General features: G+C 44.9%; 1 protein-coding gene across 3 annotated transcripts in view; it reads right to left on the bottom strand.

Annotated features, from left to right (window-relative positions):
- PIP4K2C (phosphatidylinositol-5-phosphate 4-kinase type 2 gamma) overlaps positions 1-19,292 on the bottom strand; it is a 35,035-nt gene that overhangs the window by 3,222 nt on the left and 12,521 nt on the right. For all 3 annotated transcript variants that reach the window (XM_082208694.1, XM_082208695.1, XM_082208696.1), the window contains 5 exons: positions 15,872-16,015; positions 13,487-13,633; positions 7,542-7,580; positions 6,405-6,518; positions 1,882-2,137 (listed from right to left, as the gene is read on the bottom strand). In XM_082208694.1, coding sequence (XP_082064820.1) covers positions 1,882-2,137; positions 6,405-6,518; positions 7,542-7,580; positions 13,487-13,633; positions 15,872-16,015 — 700 coding nt within the window. The remainder of the gene's footprint in view (positions 1-1,881; positions 2,138-6,404; positions 6,519-7,541; positions 7,581-13,486; positions 13,634-15,871; positions 16,016-19,292) is intronic.

The following is a 19,292-nucleotide window of genomic DNA, read 5'->3' as shown; positions in this document are numbered from 1 at the left end:
CAGATGAAGCCATCAGTGGCAGCATCAAGAAAATACTACAGTGGCTGGAAGTGAACTTCAGAATCCCTATTATCAAATCTAACTCCTCTCCAGGAAGCAGATATCCACCTGATTCGCCTACAGCAAGGGCTGTGTGTGCCACCCTCTCTTCCACAAGACACATTTTCTGCAATCAAAACTAAGCAAGTTGAGCAGATGTACACATCTTCTTATTTTTGTGTAGTTTAGCTGACATTTAGATTCCACATTTAAGAAAGACCCAAAGGAGGAAGGAGTGATGACTTGAAAGAAGAGAAGCTTGGCTCAGAGGGCCAGACAGGACTTCCAAGACCTAGTTTTTAACGGAAGAGTCTCCCATGAAGCTCTTGTGTCTTGTGTCCTATGAAGCTCTTCAGGATCACAGGAGGATCCACATAAGGCAAAAAATGGAAGCTTGTTCATGGGTATCTTGTGTAAATCTGTTTGACATCTCAGATCGTAGCAGGCACTAGCTGACACAACTTTTGTGTGCGCCCCCAAGGGCTACAAACTTTTATTAAAAATTAAAAGGCATTGAAATTTGGTGCCAAAGGGTAGATAACATACTTGCACTACAATTTTGCTGATGCATGCATACACACAACAATCTAGTCACGTTCTGTCTCTGATTTCTGCAGTTTTCTTCCCCAGTTAACTCTACAGCATTCATGGTAAAACTCTCTTTTAGCCATGTTTGCATGTCATGGTTAAAGGTAAAAGTAAAGGGACCCCTAACCATTAGGTCCAGTCGTGGCCGACTCTGGGGTTGTGGCGCTCATCTCGCTTTATTGGCCGAGGGAGCCGGCATACAGCTTCCGGGTCATGTGGTCAGCATGACTAAGCCGCTTCTGGCGAACCGGAGCAGTGCACAGAAACGCCGTTTACCTTCCCACTGGAGCGGTACCTATTTATCTACTTGCACTTTGACGTGCTTCCGAACTGCTAGGTTGGCAGGAGCAGGGACCGAGCAACGGGAGCTCACCCCGTCGCAGGGATTCGAACCACCGACCTTCTGATCAGCAAGCCCTAGGCTCTGTGGTTTAACCCACAGCGCCACCCGCATACCATGTCATGGTAAAGCAGAGTTAACCATGAGCATGTAAATGGCTCCAACTTCACTTCTCTACAAGCGGGAGCAACAAACCAGGATCCCTGGGTTAGGTCTAGTGTTTTATCTGAATTGGGGAATGTGGTTTGTTTCACAGAAGCAAAAAGCAAATAGAAGTCAAAAACAAATCTTAGCTTCATGTCATGATTTGTTTGGGGGTGGGGGGAACGAGCCACAATTCCTAGTTGAGACACAAAACCTAAAACAAGGATTGTGGTTTGCAGCTTCCACAAGGGGAGGGGCAAAGGGAGAGCTGCTATAGATTGCTGCAATGTGTAAATAATTGGCTGGAATATTGCCTTTCAGTGAAATATGCAATCAAAGGCACAAAGTACAGTGGTGCCCCGCAAGACGAATGCCTCGCAAGACGATAAACTTGCTAGACGAAAGAGTTTTCCATTTTGGAGGTGCTTCGCAAAACGAATTTCCTATGGGCTTGCTTCGCAAGACGACAATGTCTTGCGAGTTCCTGCTGGTTTTTTCCCCTCCCCCCCTTTTTCTAAGCCGCTAAGCTGCTTATCAGCTGATCGGATCAGCAGATAAGCCGCTGGAAGCCGCTAATAGCGCTAATCCGTCAATGGGCTTGCTTCGCAAGACGAAAAAACCGCTAGACGAAGAGAATCACAGAACGGATTCTTTTCGTCTTGCGAGGCACCACTATAGGCAGACTGACTCCTGTGTCACAGAGGATAATTAAGGTGTCTTGAGGAAAGACAAAGTTGACTTGTGGAAAGTTCCCTCTTATCCTTACTTACTTTCAGCACTTTTTATGGCATAGACATCAATGTAAGGGTCAAAGTCGCCAGGTCCCAAAGGCTTGTGGGAGTTGAGATAGCTGCCAATACCCTCAGGAGAAGTTCCATAGGAACCTACTGATGCCACACCCCCAGGTTCACCCTCTCCGTCCTCCTCTTCCTCTTTCACATCCTCGTCTTCTTCCTGTTCAGCTCGTTGCACGTCATGGATCCCCAACAGTAGGCTGTAGTCCATAATCTTTAGTTGCACTAGGAACTGAACATATGGACACAATTGTCAGTAAACTAGGAAGTTAACAATGGGCTTGCTTTCTAGTTATTACAAGTGGAACGCCTCTAAAAAACTGGTTGTTATCCAGTGCTGTCTCTGCATGAGCAAAACAGACAACCCCTTGTGCAATGCAGAAAATAATAATAATAATAATAATAATAATAATAATAATAATACTCCAGCCACTCTGGGCAGTTTCCAGCAGAATACAGGCAACGACCAAGATACACGTGCCCAATGAACATGTGCACATGTACACTGTGGCAATCTGGAAGTGGCTGGGAAAAGGGAGCATAATGGGCTTATGCATGTTCTGCCGTTGCGCACGATGATCCGGAATAAAACCCTTGTGCAAATCGGGGGTTGCCTGTTTTATAAACATACCAAGGGTTAACTACGGATTAAATTACCTTTTGTGTAGGAATTCAGCTACTGATCGTAAGTGCAAAACCCAGAGGGCAGAATTTACTCTGGATTCATCAAGAAAAATAAAGACCATTTCCTCTTCTTTAAAAAGGGAGTGCAGTTTTAATCCAAAGGTGGCATGTGGTGTTTCTTTTTTGGGGGGAAGTGGGGGGGGGGGAGAAAAGAGAACCACCCTCTCCTGGCAGCCTGTCCCCATGATTAATTGCCTTGGCTGTTCAAAGCTGTGTACCTCCTTTGTAACTGGAATGCCTCCAGGTTTTGACTCTCAGACTCCTGTCCTTGTTCTGCCTCCGCTCAGTTGACTGAAGCACCATTAGTAATCAGTATTTTCTTCACAATGCTGAGAAAGCTGGCAAACCCACCAAAACTTCTCCAGAATCACAGAATGAACACAATGGGAGCCAAAAATGTCATGCGCAAGTGACACGACTGGCATCAAGAGGCAGGGAAGGGGCCACAAACCACCCCACACCCCAATATGGGGCCTTAGAGACCTAGAGAGCTTTTCTTTAGGGTCTCAGTCCACGCTTGTGTGAGTATGTGCCTCAGTTCTTCAGGTGCTTAAGGCATTCTCATTCTCACTGAGAGAGAAGTTAAAGCACTGAAGGAGTAGGGATTATTCAGTAAGCGTTTACTTGTATTAATGGATGCAGTACTATTATTAATTATATATTTTTATTTATTACATTTATGTACAATCTTTTTCTTCCAAGGAGCTCAAGGTGGTGTACATGGTTCCCCTCCTATCCATTTCATCCTCACAAGAAGCCTGTGAGGAAGATGAGGCTAAGATGACTGGGCCAAGGTGAGCTTCATGGCCGACTGGGGATTTGAACCCTCGTCGCCCAGGTCATAGGCCAACACTGTAACCATTATGCCACCCTGGCACAATAGTACCACTACTAGTGCTAATAATTTGCATTTCTACAGTGCTTGAGAATGTTCAAAGCACTTCATGTAATTATCTCAGTAATCCTTACGGCACTACACACAGATCAGGTCAGCAGCACCTGCAGATCCCAGCTGCTGGGTCAAAGCTGTAAGAATTCATATCTGAGATTCTGTTCCAAGGACTTCTTGGCTCAAATATCACGTGCTTAACCAGGATGCTACAACAGCTCTTTCGGTGGAGGGAATGTACGGCTCGTTCAAGTTTTCTCTCAACCATGAAACTCACTATCATCTCAGCCTTACCGACCTCACAAGATTGTTGTCAGGATAAAACAGAGGAGGGAAGAATTACCTCTGCTACAGGAAGGGGAAAATGCAAATGCAATAAAATTTAATACTCCGTAAATCCTTGTGCATGCGAATATTAACAACATATGGCTCAGTTTCCCCTTGTGCATCCATCTTTGAAGTAACCATCATCATAAATAAAGTTACGCACATTTCAAGTATTCAAAGTTGTAGTTAGTGTCAGACTAGGCCCAGGGAGACCTTGGTTCAAAACCCCCACTCAACCACAAAGCTCAATGGGTGACATTGGGCCAGTTATACCTGAAGGAGCATCTCCACCCCCGTCGTTCTGCCCAGACGCTGAGGTCCAGCGCCGAGGGCCTTCTGGCGGTTCCATCATTGTGAGAAGCAAAGCTACAGGGAACCAGGCAGAAGGCCTTCTCGGTAGTGGCACCTGCCCTGTTGAACGCCCTCCCATCAGATGTCAAAGAGATAAACAACTACCTGACATTCAGAAGGCATCTGAAGGCAGCCCTGTTCAGGGAAGTTTAATGTGTGATATTTTAATGTATTTTTAATCTTTGTTGGAAGCCGCCCAGAGTGGCTGGGGAAACCCAGCCAGATGGACGGGGTACAAATAAAAAAAATATTATTATTACTTCTCTCTCCCAATCTAACCAACCTCATTTCATTATGAGATGAGATGAAATGAAATATTTCTATTGCACATGGGAAGCCAAGGTTGACACACCACCGGGTGTTTGCGGCTGAGGTACGTTTGAATGCGAGGCATATGCTGCCGCTACCAGGTGTTCCCCTCAGGAAAGCAGAGGGGATTTTTGGTGTAAGCCACTTTGTAAACCCTTTTTGGAAGCGTTATGTATATGAGATGACACCAGAGTACAGAAGCAGGGCATTCAAATAGAAGAATCCAAGGCCTTCTTCCCCTCTCTTTGCTCATGTGAATGCGGCCTGTGCAGACGCTTTCACAGAGACCAACTAGCAGAAGGGCATCTATGCTGAGGAAAATTTCAGGCAGATTATTCCTAGGGGCCGTCACTAGGCGACTCCAATTTCTGTCCTCAAAAATGCTTCAAGTTCTGTAAATCACAAAACCTAATTTTTTATCGTTTCCCTGATTTGGGTCACAAGCGATGTTCAGCTCTAAGAGGGTGGGGTGGGGAGGAATGTCAGGGTGGGACTCAGCTGATGGAAGGGGTAAGGCTGTGCGGAATACTGGGTTAGAAATTAGACTCCGAGTGTCTGCAGCCTTCCCACCCCCCACCTCACATGCTATTAGCAGTCATTAAGGCTAATAGGGTGAATCTTGCACTGCAGAAGCATTTTCAGTTCTGCAGACTCAGTCCCCAAGGAAATATAATAGCTGATGAGATAGTGGCTGGGAGCATTTTTCTAGTCTGAGAACCTAACCTCATCTCATTGCAGCAAATTTGGGTTGGGGCGGGTGGGGAAGATCTGCCATCCCCAAAAACAGTTCTATCTGCACTGTACAGCTTGAAGTGGTCCCCAAAGTGGCATGGCTTAAAGCGGTATGTCTTCCGCCAAAGAATCCTGGGAACTGTAATTTGTCCATGGTGCTGAGAGCTGTTGAAGGTAAAGGAACCCCTGATCATTAGGTCCAGTCGTGACCGACTCTGGGGTTGCGGCGCTCATCTCGCTTTACTGGCCGAGGGAGCCGACGTACAGCTTCCGGGTCATGTGGCCAGCATGACTAAGCCGCTTCTGGCGAACCAGAGCAGCACACAAAAATGCCGTTTACCTTCCCGCCGGAGCAGTACCTATTTATCCACTTGTACTTTGACGTGCTTTCGAACTTCTAGGTTGGCAGGAGCAGGGACCCAGCAATGGGAGCTCACTCCGTTGTGGGGATTTGAACCACCGACCTTCTGATCGGCAGCCCTAGGCTCTGTGGTTTAACCCACAGCGCCACCCGCGTCCCACTGCAAGCTGTTAGGACACCACTATTCCCCTCGCAGAGCTACAATTCCTATCGTGCTTCAACATTCAATCATCTTTCTCAGGGAACTCTGGGAACTGCAGCCATACACCAAGTAACATATTTGATTGGCAGCACTTGCAAAGCTCTGGGAAAGCCCAACATGCAGCCCTTGGGAAGCCCCAACGATCTATGCCAGCCCTGGCAATCCACTGTTTGTTGGGCCTTGCAAAGCACAGCACCTTGGCCTGCGCAACTTGATTTCCAAACCGCACAAGCATGAACAGGACAGGCAACTGTCAATTCAAACTTGCCCACTAGGTTGCGTGGGAGATCAGGATCCATCCTGCTCACCAGATCCAATTCTCCATCCCTGAACAAATAGTTACACATAGCTCTTAGGAACTGGGGGCAGGGATGCAACCCTGCACTAGCACTCCTGTTTCTTGACACTAGCTTGAAAGCCTATTAAAACTCAACGCATTTGGGGCTAGAATAAGCTCTTTATCAGGGAACATTGCTCAAAAACGGAGCCTGTTTCAAAGCATGGCTGTGTAGTTCCCGCAAAAGTCCCTGTTCTGTCAATAAATCCCTTTCTGTGCCTGCAGATCATTTCCTACTGATATGCATTGACCAGCTGCTCCTTTCTTGCTGTGCCTGTATCAGGGCTAGCCTCCTAAGCCACAGTACCTCCACATCTCTCTTTAATTTCTCCATGAAATCTCTCTTGGCTTCTTCGTCAACATACACTTTCTGGTTCATGTTTCGAAAGTCAATGTCCTTGAGGGTTGGTAGTTCCTTGCCCTAGAAAGGAACAGAAACATATTTCAAATGAAGAGGAGGCATGGGAGCTGAGTCAACAGCTGGCTGAATCTAGACTTGGAGGGCAGAACCAGAGCCAAAACAAGGAAGAAGCATTTTTGAATTTTGCTTTCAACCTTCTTGCAAGCCCTCGCAGAACATGGTTATGGGGCACCATCTAACTATTTTAAATAAATAATAAAACGTAACTAACTCCCTGTTTTTAGCAAGATCACTTTCAAGAACAACATGGACTTTTATTATGCAATAAATCTCCTGGCCAGGAGATCACTGCAGAATTACCCCCTGCCTCCTACTGCCTCTCACTCTTTTGAGGGTGCCTCAAAAGGATTTTCAGGAAGCTGAATTCTGTTGCCCATTTCTACATTCTTCTGCTGGGCTTCCAACAGAATCACAGCCCACAGAAGTCCTGACTATAATGTTAAATGCTACTTAGTTCCATAAGATGCTGCCAACCACTGGTCCACCTAAGCCTGGAATTGCCTGTGACAACTGCTTTTTAAGGTCCTTTTCCATCCCCTGCTACTGGAACCTTTTTTAAACCGGCGATACCAGGAATTCAACTTGGGATATTCTGCATTCACATCACATGCTCCACCACTGAGTTATAGCCCCTCCCCTCTTGATCTCCATTTTCAACACCCTGGAATTTGACGTCAATGCAAACATTAATCCTGCAAACTTATTCCAAGGAAACAACTCGCCAGTAATGCCCCTTTGCGCATATTTTAAGCCTCCATAGTCTCCACTTCTTCTAGTTTAGTCAAGGTCTGTTTATTCTGCCTAGCACATGCAGATACCAGGAGTGCAATGTAAATGCATATATGCCCTTGCCTAATTTTTTAAAGAGATAAATATGCTCTCAGGTCATGCCTCTATCTTCCTTTGCAAAGAGGTCCATCATCACCTTGAGGTTTAAGCCAGCAAGCCAAAAATCACTTCACAACACATCAAAACAGAGGGAGAGCCACCACCTTTCACCCAAAAGCCATAATCTCAAATTACCTTCTCTTTATCACTAGCTTCACGGGATACCAGGGAGCCCTGGAAAAAAAAGCAGAAACACAAACATTAAGAAGCATGGGTCATAAACACAAATGGACATGGCTTTCAGGGCAGGTCTGAAATCAATGGGTGCTCTGCTAAGGAGATTGTTCCATCAGGGCTCGACAAAACAATCTTCCCTCTCTTTCCTCCATGTGCTGTTCTGGGGGTTCCCCCCAAGGCAGATTAGTGAGGCGCAAGGGGCACAGAGGAAGAGGAGTGTGGGGAAAGCCCCACTGTGCTAGCACTGGCTTCTGCTACCAGGACCCCTTGGTTGAATCCAGCCCACAGCGTTTGCATAAGCACCAGTTAAACAAGCTGGAAACCAAAAGATCATTATTGGAGGGGGAGGGGGAATGAGGTCTATGTCTCTAAGCTAAAAAGTACCTCAAGTGCTCTCCAAAAGAGTATCATTTTACTAAATATAATTCTCTGATTTTCTACACCACAATGTTCTATTCTTCATAGTATGTGTATTTTAAACAACTGACTTTGATATTTTATTTTTATAGTGTTGTGATACACCCTGGGTCCTGATGGCAAAGGGTGGGTAAGAAATCCAAGTAATAGTAACAGTAAAAGCAGTGTTTTTATACATTATGATGTTGTCCTGCCTTGACCAGATGAGAGATAAAAACAATATTGTTCAAACTGTTTCTGTTACTGAGTTTCACAGAGATACCTGCCATAATTCTGTCCCCAGGGGCTATTACAATGGGCAAGATAAGACCTACGGACGCTGTCCTCCACCATCTGCCGACCACAGAGGCACCAGTTCAGATGCAAGAAATCTCTGCGTCTCCATCCAGATAGGCAGAGGGCACAGTCTGGAATCAAAAGGCTGCAACATAAACAGCGGCGATGGCACTCTGCATAACACCCTTCACCGTGCAAATTACAGACTATTCATTTTAACCATATAAGGCAAGCAATTATATTCTCTCCCACTTCATAGGAGGAGGGCAGGAGGCTGAGGAGGCATGACTTGCCAAGGCTACCCAGAGAGTTTTTGATGGAGCCAAAATATGAACCTAGGTAGGTCTCACCTGCTGCAAAAGCTCTGCTTGGGCAGTAAAGCAGCTGAGTTGCTGCTGCTGCTTGTTTGTTTGTTTTTAAATAAGACTTCAGATGCTAGGATGGAAACCTTTCTTGGCATTTTTCAAAACGCAAAAATTATACAAGGCTGTTGTTTCAGGCTTAAGGATGCAATGGTACTTGCAGCCTGATGTAAGTACAGAATGGAGGTATCAGCAGGTCTGGGGGAACCCCAAAGGCTTGCACAAGAACTATTAAAAAAAACACACCAAAAAATGGGGGGGCATAACAACACAATGAGGTCCAAGCATGCTCAGTGGCCACAGAATGCTGACTGGCTGCTTGTGGGCAGGGACTGGGAGGGGGAAACAACACGAGAGGGAGAATAGAATATGAGTTGTCCTGCAGGAGGACACAGAACAGAAACACTCCACGCTGCAGCATTCCACTGAAGGCCACAGCATCTGTCTTCTCAACCAGGGCTACATTGCTGCTATGTTCTGTGCAGCACCTAGCACATTGCCGGCCCTCAAGGTGCAGCTGACAAACAGCAGAGCCTGGGCATCAGAAGGGGAAGCAACTCAGTGGGTTAAATCCAGTCTTTTGCCCTGAAAGGAGATATCCTATTTTGAAAACATCACAGGCAATGCCTATTTTGTCATCCTAGACCGACTGCACTGGCTGCCGATTCGCTTCCAGGCCCAGTTCAAAGTGCTGGTTTTGACCTAGAAAGCCTAAAATGGCTCAGGACCACGATACCTCAAGGACCGCCTCACCCCATATGAACCGACCTCTGAGGCCCTTTTTTGTGTGCCTCCTCCGCGTGAGGCCCAGAGGCAGCAACACAAGAACAGACATTTTCTGCAGTGGTTCCCACTTGTGGACTGAGCTCCCTAGGAAGATTCGCCCGGCACCTTCATTATATATCTTTAGGCACCAGGCAAAAATATTCCTCTTCTTCCAGGTCTTTGACTAATTAAACAATATATGGCCTTTTAAACTGTGTGGGCAGGTGGGTGTATTGTTTGTTTTTGTTACCATGTTATGTATTTTCATGTTTTTATACTGTATACTGCCCTGCGGTCCTCAGACGAAGAGCTGTATAGAAATTTAATAAGTAAATAATCAACCATCCAGGTTGATTAACAACATACCCAAGTTACTCCAACTGCATTCCTTTATAATAAGCACCTTAGCTGTGGCCCTTCAGCAAAAGCTGCTTTTATACTGTGGCCCTCATTGCAGTTCAGCCCTCCAGCCGCATCTTCTAAAATGTTTGTAACTGCAAACAAGGGCCTAGTTAACTCCACTATAAAAGATCTATGTAACCTTGCTCTGGGTCAGTTTAATGATGTGCAGCCAGGCTGAAGGAATATAGGGGCAGACATGATTCATCTCATTCTCCTAACTTGGTTTTCCAACACACACACACACACACACAGACATACAGAGAGAGAGAGAGAGAGAGAGAGAGAGAGAGAAAGAGAGAGAGAGAAAGAGAGAGAGAGAGAGAGAGAGAGACCCTGAGTTTGATACTGTCCATGTACTGAACAAATTCCCTGAGGGGGCCATTTCACTGCAATATCAGAACATTTAATCAGCACAGCAAGCCACATGTTGCTTAATAGGCATTGGGAGAGGGAGCAGAGAGTGAAGCACAGACCTATCAGAGAAGGTCTGTACCACAACCTATTTTAACTGTCCGCCTAATGCTGGGCAATGCTTCTGCCGGGCAAGGACACAAGGAGGGCTGTGGAATGAGAATGTGCTCAGCAGGCTGGCAGGAGCCTTCAGATTGTCAAGGAAGGAGGAATGGGTCCTCTCTTACGTGCTTCCTTCAAATCAGAAGCGGATGCCCTTCTTGGGAGATGCAACTCAGCCAAATATGTTTTAATTGGCTTGATCAAGATGGTTGGTGGAAGCCCAAAAGGGAACTTTCTGCCCGGCGCAAACCAAAATTTATCTGACTTTAGAAGTGATACACCATCAAACTAAGAGGGAAGCGAAGGATTCCTGCCTTGGAGATGGAGCTATTTATCAGTGTGAAGGGTGCTTTCCAGAGCAGCATAAGCAAAAGCCATTCCTTTGCTCCAAGCAGCTTATGATCTATATTTAGGCACCCTGGTTGGGTGGGGAGGGAGGGAAAAGGAGATACGAGGAACAAATAGAAGCAAAAGCCTTTGCACACACACAGGCTTCATTTCAGGTGGGAATGAGGACTAAGGATGTCCCGAAGAGGAGAGTTTGGAACTGGGGCTGCAAGCCAAAGAGGAGAGGCTGTTGTTGTAAGGGGACTGCAAGTAGGCAGGAAAGCCTCAGGCAGCTCACGATAGGAGAGCTGAAGGAACAAGCTATTTATTCAGTCATTCAACATTTTTAAATACTGCTTTTTTCTCTGTTTCATTGGCAAGCCACTAGCCTGCGGAAGTCACGTTGTTGCCCTTAGAGTACAGTTCAGGAGAAGCGCAGCCTTCCTCTGCAGAGCCAGGGTTAATGGCTATGGAAGCCATGGCCCTGCCAAGTGAAGATGCTTCACTGACCAGAGCCAGAGCTAGTCACCCGGACAAAGCTGTGCCTCTGTTTAAGTCCAGGTTTGAAGGTTACTGAAGCAATATTTGAAGGAGGTTTAACAAAGTGAAGGACGCCGTCCTCTTTCTATGCTCCTCCCGAAGGAAACACGCAGATGGGGACAGATATACCCCTGCTTTAAGCCATTTACATACTGCCTTCTCTTCTATATTATTTACTACAAAGCTTGAAGACTAAGCTCTTTAGCAACGAAACGTAGGATTACCAGAACAACGTCTGAGCGCTGAACCACTGGTATATTACAAGTGGACTCTTTATTACTGCGTTTGCTATTGTTTAAGATAAAACCTATTTGGGAAAGAAACTACTTTTGCCATTTTTACGGACTTTTATTGTTTGTTTACAGATATTGTGTCGATGGCAGTAGTCATTGTATCACCACCCTGTTCACTGTTTTATTGAAGCAATATTTGAGTCTGCTCATATGCCTCTCAGGTTGAGCTTCAGGCGCAACTATGCAGGGTGCTACCCAGTTTATTTGACTTTGCCTTCCAGGAACTTGACTTTTGCTTTGCTTGAATTTTGCCTTACCAGAATCTGAACTTGTGCTTGAACTTGTCTTGCTCCCTTTGGAGCAGTGGTGGGAAACCTTTTTGGCTCCATGGGCCAGACCTTTATCAGGATCTGCTTCACGGGTCAAATCTTGACAGGCAAGTGGGGCTGCCCACCTGTCAAAATCCCTTTTGCGCTGCTCTTAAAAGGAAAGTGGGAGGCGACTTAAGAGAAGGGGACTCTTTTGCCAAGTCTCCTCCTTCCCTTTTAAATCCCCAAATCTTGCTCCACTCAAATCTTGCTGCCTAGCCTGCTGAGAACAGGATTGTGCAGCCAGTACAGAATGAAACCTTGTTCTCCCACCCATCAGTTGATGGGTGCACATGGTTTGGGGAGGGGGAATGGCTTGGCAGGCAATGGCTGGCTCAGGGTCAGAGGTTCCCCACACTTGCCTTGGAGGAAGCCAAACTTGTGCCTACAGTACACATGAACCCATCAGGCTGCAATTACATCCAGCCAAAAACTCTGCCTGGAACTAACAGCATCTCAATAAGCAGAGAAATGATCACCTGAATTGAGCCAATTTCTCATGTCTTACAAGCAAATGTCTGTCTCATTCCTGCTACCAGAGATAATTAAAAGAGATGGAGGGCTGAAGCAGGGAGCTTGTGGGTGCAAATCGCACACCTTGCCACTGAACAATGGCCTCTGTGGGTGCCACATCACACAGCAGGTGGGAATGGTGCAAATCAGTCACAGGACCCACCCTATTTCAGTGACTCTGTTTCATTTTTGAACTGTTTCCAACAGCTAAAGTTCAGATGACTGAATTTTAGATTGTTTTAACACGCTCTGGGACCTGATGCTGAAAAGTGCATGCGAAATCTTTTTATAAACAGTTCCACGCATGCTCATATGTTTTCACAACTATGTAGTGACTATCATGTCTATTTTACAGATGGAGAAGAGAGGCGCTGAATTCTTTGCAAACAAGGCTTTTCAGGAGAAAACCTGGATGCTGCAACTCAGCACTGTGTTTTCCAGCTTCCTGCCTGATTTCATATTTCCTTTATATCCCCTGCCCTGGCTCTGTACTCTCATGGCAAAGCGAGGATGACCTGAAATTCAGTAATGTCATGGAAGGCATACAGTGCCAGAAAGCTAGATAATAACTTTATGGCCTTTTAAAAAGAAGAACAGAAGACACACAGGCAATTACTGACTCCACCTAGATACAACTATATCCAGTGCCACCTGGCGACTAAAGTGTATAATGACACCATCTACTCAAGCATCTTCTGAAAACCAGGCGTGCCAAGAGGGGAGATTGCAAACATTTGAATAAATATGGGCCAATAATAAGAAACTGGTGACATAATTCCATGACAACCTTTTTCTCTGGTGCAAAAACCCAGCACTGCTCTGTCTGACATATTAGCATTTTAGACACAACTACCACGCATTACATATTGCAACTTCCACAGCTAATCGGTAAAGCTCTGGAGATTTCCAGAGCAAACATCATGCACATACATGGGCAAATGAGGGAGAAAAAGATGGACAAACAGGACCAAAGACTTGGGACTCAGCTACATTGGCAAAGAAAAATCACTTTATATGTGTTGTTTATGCATTCTAACACTGTGACACCAGATGGCGCTGTGGAGTTCTGTTTTTGCTAACCTGATTTCTCATGCAAAGTTTGCAACGCGTTTAACTGAAACACTTCTTTGATGTGTCTAGATCCAGCCTTGGCGCACACTTCCCGCCTGCCCTCCACTACCCATTACCTTCAGATCGTACTTCCTGTGCACGGTGAGCCTGTGGCTGAACATGTTCCTCATGACCAGCATGTAGCTCTCCTCGTTGTCCACACTGAGCCGGTACATACCCAAGAACTGAGGCAGGAGGGTGCTCCCATGACACTTCACAATGTACTGGAAGAAGGAAACAAGAGGTTCAGGAAGTACTGCACTAGTGGGCCCAGAACAAAGATCACCAAAAGCTTAGACAAGACTTATGCACAGTAGGAGGATGACTTCAGGAAGGCAAATCCAGAAATGGAATCCTAATCTTCTCAGTTGGAGTCCCAGTCCCCAAACCACAATTCTCCTGCATTTTGGCTTGTTGGGGCTTTCATTGGTCAGGCTGCAACAGACTCAGCTAGCTATCCTTTGCCAATGAGGACTATTCCTCAGCACTTAGCTTGCTATCCAGTTCTTTGGGTCCTACTCCCTCTTCACTAACCTCCATCCTCTCTTGATCACAAGACCACGTCTTTTCTTGAGCACCAAGTATACCCAGCCTAGATTTAAAAGGCACTCTAGATCTTCCACCACAGCGGCTCAAGGAGGACTAATACCCACCCATCCACTCACACAGAGGCAGACAGCGAAAATCCAGTCACTGTTTTCCTAGTGCATCATCTGTAATTAATCTCTGGCCTTGCTAATACAGACATTGCCATGCTTTTCTTTACTTCTCCACTCTGCCTTATGAGTCCTGTGCATGCTGGTTAGCACCAGAGACACATATTAAAAAATCAGCAATATTTTGATTTTCTTTTTTAAAGGAGAGTAGCCATTGTTTTCTTCACCCCAGAACACATCCACCTGCAATCTGTTTTGCACCATAACCTAACCTAAGGAAGCTGGTGTGAAGTTACAGGGAACCAGGCAGAGGGCCTTCTCAGCAGTGGTGCCATCCCTGTGGAACGCGCTCCCATCAGATGTCAAGGAGATAAAGACCTACACAACTTTTAGACTACATCTGAAGGCAGCACTGTATCAAGAAGTTTTAATGTTTGACATTTTATTATGTTTTTATATGTGCTAGAAGCTGCCCAGAGGAGCTGGGGAAACAAAGCCAGATGGGAAGGGTATAAATAATAAAATTATTATTATTACAATTCATCCTAAAGCTATCATAAAGTATAAACGAGGGCTTTTCATCATGGCCAGCAATATTCTTCACCACATTTTTTTATAAACGCTTACTATGTAATCTGAAAAAGAGTCCTGGTGGACTCAAAACTTTGCTCACTACTTTAACAGAACAAAATAGAATTCACAAAGTAGTGAGCAAACTTTTTAGTCCACCAGGTACTGCAATAATGTTGCTGTTTGGATTTTTTCATCCTAGTGGACCAACATGGCTGTCAAATGGAATGCTTCCATATCAATACTGATGAACAGGTCTCAATGTATTCCTTCCATCTATTATTAGATGGCCCAAATGAAGAACTTGGTAGCCTGAGGACAGGGCCTATTTTGTGTTTTGAACTTCTGTACAGTGCCCACATCTGTGAGGTGCTTTACAAACAACACTGATGTTGTTCTTAGCTAGCAGGCACTCAGCATTCCTTAAATGTCAGCTTTCAGTATTTTTCCTTTTGAAAATTGCTCCTAAGGCTATGGAGAGAAGCTTGACAGCATGCAGTAATGCCTGATCAGATCTCAGTTGTAGGTGAGAAACGGAAAACAACTTCCAGTGGTCAGGGGGCAGGAGCTACGCAGAACCCTGAAGCCCCTTTCCCTGTTCATGGCTAGCAGAAAGAGCTGCGCAAACTTGCTTAATTCGCTTAAGTTTTGCTCTTCAGTGCACTAAGATTTTATATTTACTGTTATTTATTATATTCTCGTGGGGATTGGTTTGGAGGTTTGGATCCCAAGTTACCGCATTTTTTGCTCTATAAGACGCACCAGACCACAAGACGCACCTAGTTTTTGGAGGAGGAAAACAAGAAAAAATAATTCTGAATCTCAGAAGCCTGAACAGCAAGAGGGATCGCTGCGCAGTTAAAGCAACAATCCCTCTTGCTGTTCTGGCTTCTGTGATAGCTGCGCAGCCTGCATTCACTCCATAAGACGCACACACATTTCCCCTTACTTTTTAGGAGGGAAAAAGTGAGTCTTATAGAGCAAAAAATACGGTAATTTTAAAAAGTTCACAGAAAGACAGACCACTTCCTGTCCCCGCCTCCCGTCGTGCAGCTACCTGCACACCAAGAAGTCACTCTGGAGGATGAATGGGCCTTACTGAACAGATGTGGGGTGAGGCACAGGTGGCCCTTTGCTTCCATGAGCATCCTCCAAGTGAACTTATTTTACGCTCCAAGTCAGAGTCCACATGCCTACAACCCCATACAAAGAAGCCCTCTTGCCTTCACGTCTTACCTGGTGGTAGTGAGACAGAAGGCTATGCACGTCAGCCACATCTTCACTGGAGATCTCCTTGATCACCAACGTTCTGTCGTAGGACAGGAGGAAGCGCCCCCCACCCTCAATCTCATAAGTGGGCGGACTGCGTGTCAGCGAGACCTGAAGAAGTCAGAATGAACCAATGACAACAAGGCTCTGTACCGATGACCCTGGCATGGCTGATTTATCTTTTTGATAAGGGTGGGCAACACGGGAGTTAAAGATAAACCTTCCCTGGCTATGGAGTAGCAAAAAGCTGAACAAAACTTCTGGGCTCCAGATCTTCCCTCAAAAGGTCACTTCCCCTGTGGCATTGCCTCTTTGACAGCCACCCTCAAGGAAGCCGTTCCTTAGGGAAATGGGGTGGTGCAGGAAATGCTAAGTGATAGAATCATTGATTTGGAAGGGACCACAAGGACCATCTAGGGACGCAGGTGGCGCTGTGGGTTAAACCACAGAGCCTAGGGCTTGCCGATCAGAAGGTCAGCGGTTCAAATCTCTGTGACGGGGTGAGCTCTCGTTGCTCGGTCCCAGCTCCTTCCAACCTAGCAGTTCGAAAGCATGTCAAAGTGCAAGTAGATAAATAGGTACCACTCTGGCGGGAAGGTAAACGGCGTTTCCAAGCACTGTTCTGGTTTGCCAGAAGCAGCTTAGTCATGCTGGCCACATGACCCGGAAGCTGTACGCCAGTTCCTGCAGCCAATAAAGCGAGATGAATGCCACAACCCCAGAGTCGGCCATGACTGGACCTAATGGTCAGGGGTCCCTTTACCTTTTACAAGGGTCATCTAGTCCAACCCCCTGCAATGCAGGAATCTTTCTGCCCAACGTGGGGCTCAAACCCACAACTCTGAGATTAAGAGTCTCATGTTCTACTAACTGAGTGATCAATAATATTTATGAAGTCCAGGAAAGAGATTCTGCTGCTTGCTTCAGTTTGCTTCTGTGCAAAGCCAGAGTGGTGCCCTCTGGATGTTTTTGGACCACAAAACTGACCATTAGGTCATGCTAGCTGGGGCTGATGGAAACTGTAGTCCACAACATCTGGAAGGCACCATGCTTGTTACCCTTGCTCTCATGATGGAAACCAGACCAAGAACACATTAAAGAGGGTACACTCAAATGATGCTTTGTTAGTCTCACCCTCTGGCTCTCTTAAAGAAAAGGAAACTTGGAGGGTTAAAATATGCAGAGAGAAATGGCCAGTTCAAGGGGTCTGTGGGAGCTGCTGGGGGCTCTTTCCCCTTCTATTGTGATCTCTCATCTGCTAATCTTTCCCTCTTCCAAATAGAGAGAATACAAGTCACAAATAGCGATGTGAGGTGAGAATATTCTCGAGAATGCAAATATTCTTGAGAATATTTTCTGCTAGAAAATTCTCCGGAGAATCTTCTCCACAAACTGTAAATTCTAATGTAAGAACCAGTTTTATAACCAACATTGAAAAAATCTAGTAAATAATAAGTCAAGCTGTGATATTGCCAGTGTAAGTAGTGAATAATATTTTTTTGATCCAGTTACATTACTGGGCAATGTGTCATTCACCATTAGCAGTTCTGAAATGTGAGATACAGAATTTTTTATTTTTTTAAGTTTTAAAAATGCCATTCATTTAATTTGATGAACATTTGAATCCGTATGTATTTCAACTATATGTGATAGCCTTTTTTCTATTTTGGTGTGATCTTATTCTTAGCAATTGTATACCCTTGGCCATACAGTGTGTGTTTTTTTAAAAAAAGAAAGTAGCTTTAATGCTTTATACACTTAAAATACCTAGGCCTATACAATTATGTGTAACAACATGTGAGGTGGCCTTGATTTAAACAGTTGACGTTTCTATGTTTTTATTTAGTGCCAGTAACTGGTTTTGCAGTACCATTTTTTATTATTCCTTTAAAAGCTACATTTCATACATACATAATATAATTAGAATTCAAATTTGATGGTAAATATACAGTTAGTGGCAGGCTTAGTGGTTAATGTGAGTCATTCATGGAGAATTTTCAATTTCAAGTTTGGTGCAAAAAATCAAAGAATGTGAATTCACTGCATTGCCCCATTGAATAAAAGTATCTGTACAGTTTTTGGTTGCCATCTGAACAAGTTTACCCATGAACAAACATGTATATTAACTAATTATATCATTTTCAATGCATTAAAAAGAATATTCTCCTATTTTAAATGAAAATTCTCTTAATATTCTCATTAATCAAGAATATTCTCAATAATGTTCTCCAAAAGATTATTCACAAGAATTTAACATCACTAGTCACAAACATCCATTTGTCACATCTTATCTTGCAACCATTTTATATGCAGTAGGCCAGCCCCACTAACTACCCTCACAATGCAGACGAGAGCGGGGTCATCTAGAGAGCAGTTCATGGCAGAGGTAATGTTCAGAGTGGGGACTTTGTAATTAATAGCTCATTATCTTAAGCCTTCCAACTCCCATTGGGTGTTCATACACAAATCAGTACCCAACTGGCTACAGTGGTGCCTCGCAAGACGAAAAGAATCCGTTCTGTGATTCTCTTCGTCTAGCGGTTTTTTCGTCTTGCGAAGCAAGGCCATTGACGGATTAGCGGATTAGCGCTATTAGCGGCTTTTAGCTGCTTTTAGCGGCTTATCTGCTGATCGGATCAGCTGATAAGCGGCTTAGCGGCTTAGAAAAAGGGGGGGGGAGGGAAAAAAACCAACAGGAACTCGCAAGACATTGTCGTCTTGCGAAGCAAGCCCATAGGAAATTAGTTTTGCGGAGCACCTCCAAAACGGAAAACTCTTTTGTCTAGCGAGTTTTCCGTCTTGCGAGGCACCACTGTATTTGTAACAGGAGTCATAACCACCTCAGTGCCTGGGCAAGCAAATTCAGGAACAAAGGCAGTAATCTATGGCTGCAGTGAGAACACTGGCCTTATCCCACCTCAGACATCAATTTCTCTCAAGGGAACATGCCTGCAACCAATGCCTCCAGTGAGCTGCTTAGTAGCCTATGATTGCGCCTTATGCGGCAATCTTCCTGCAGTGTATCCAGCTGAGCAATTTATAACCCTCCCAATTAGCTCCACACTGGAAGTGTACACTATGATTTATTAGCTGAATTTCATACTTGCTTTCGAACCAGCATTCTCAGTGTTCGAAAAAACAAATTACTGAAGTTGTGCATAATTTTAAATTTAAAACTAGCAGATACATACTGTACTAAAAAAACCTATAAAACCTGAACAACATCACAAAACTATAAAACCTGAATATATAATAACAGCAACTATAAAATCTGAATGAACCCAGTGAGAAAACACCTGCTCATTAGCTTTCTTCTAAAACAGCAGAAGCCTAACGGGAAAAGCATCAGCAATTTCTCCAAAAGCAGGTCTGGAGGGCATCTCTGGGA

Source organism: Podarcis vaucheri, assembly GCF_965113315.1.
Source record: "Podarcis vaucheri genome assembly, chromosome: 2".
Lineage (NCBI taxonomy): Eukaryota > Metazoa > Chordata > Lepidosauria > Squamata > Lacertidae > Podarcis > Podarcis vaucheri.
The sequence above is the reverse complement of the archived record's forward strand: the minus strand, read 5'-3'. Positions and strand labels throughout refer to the sequence as shown.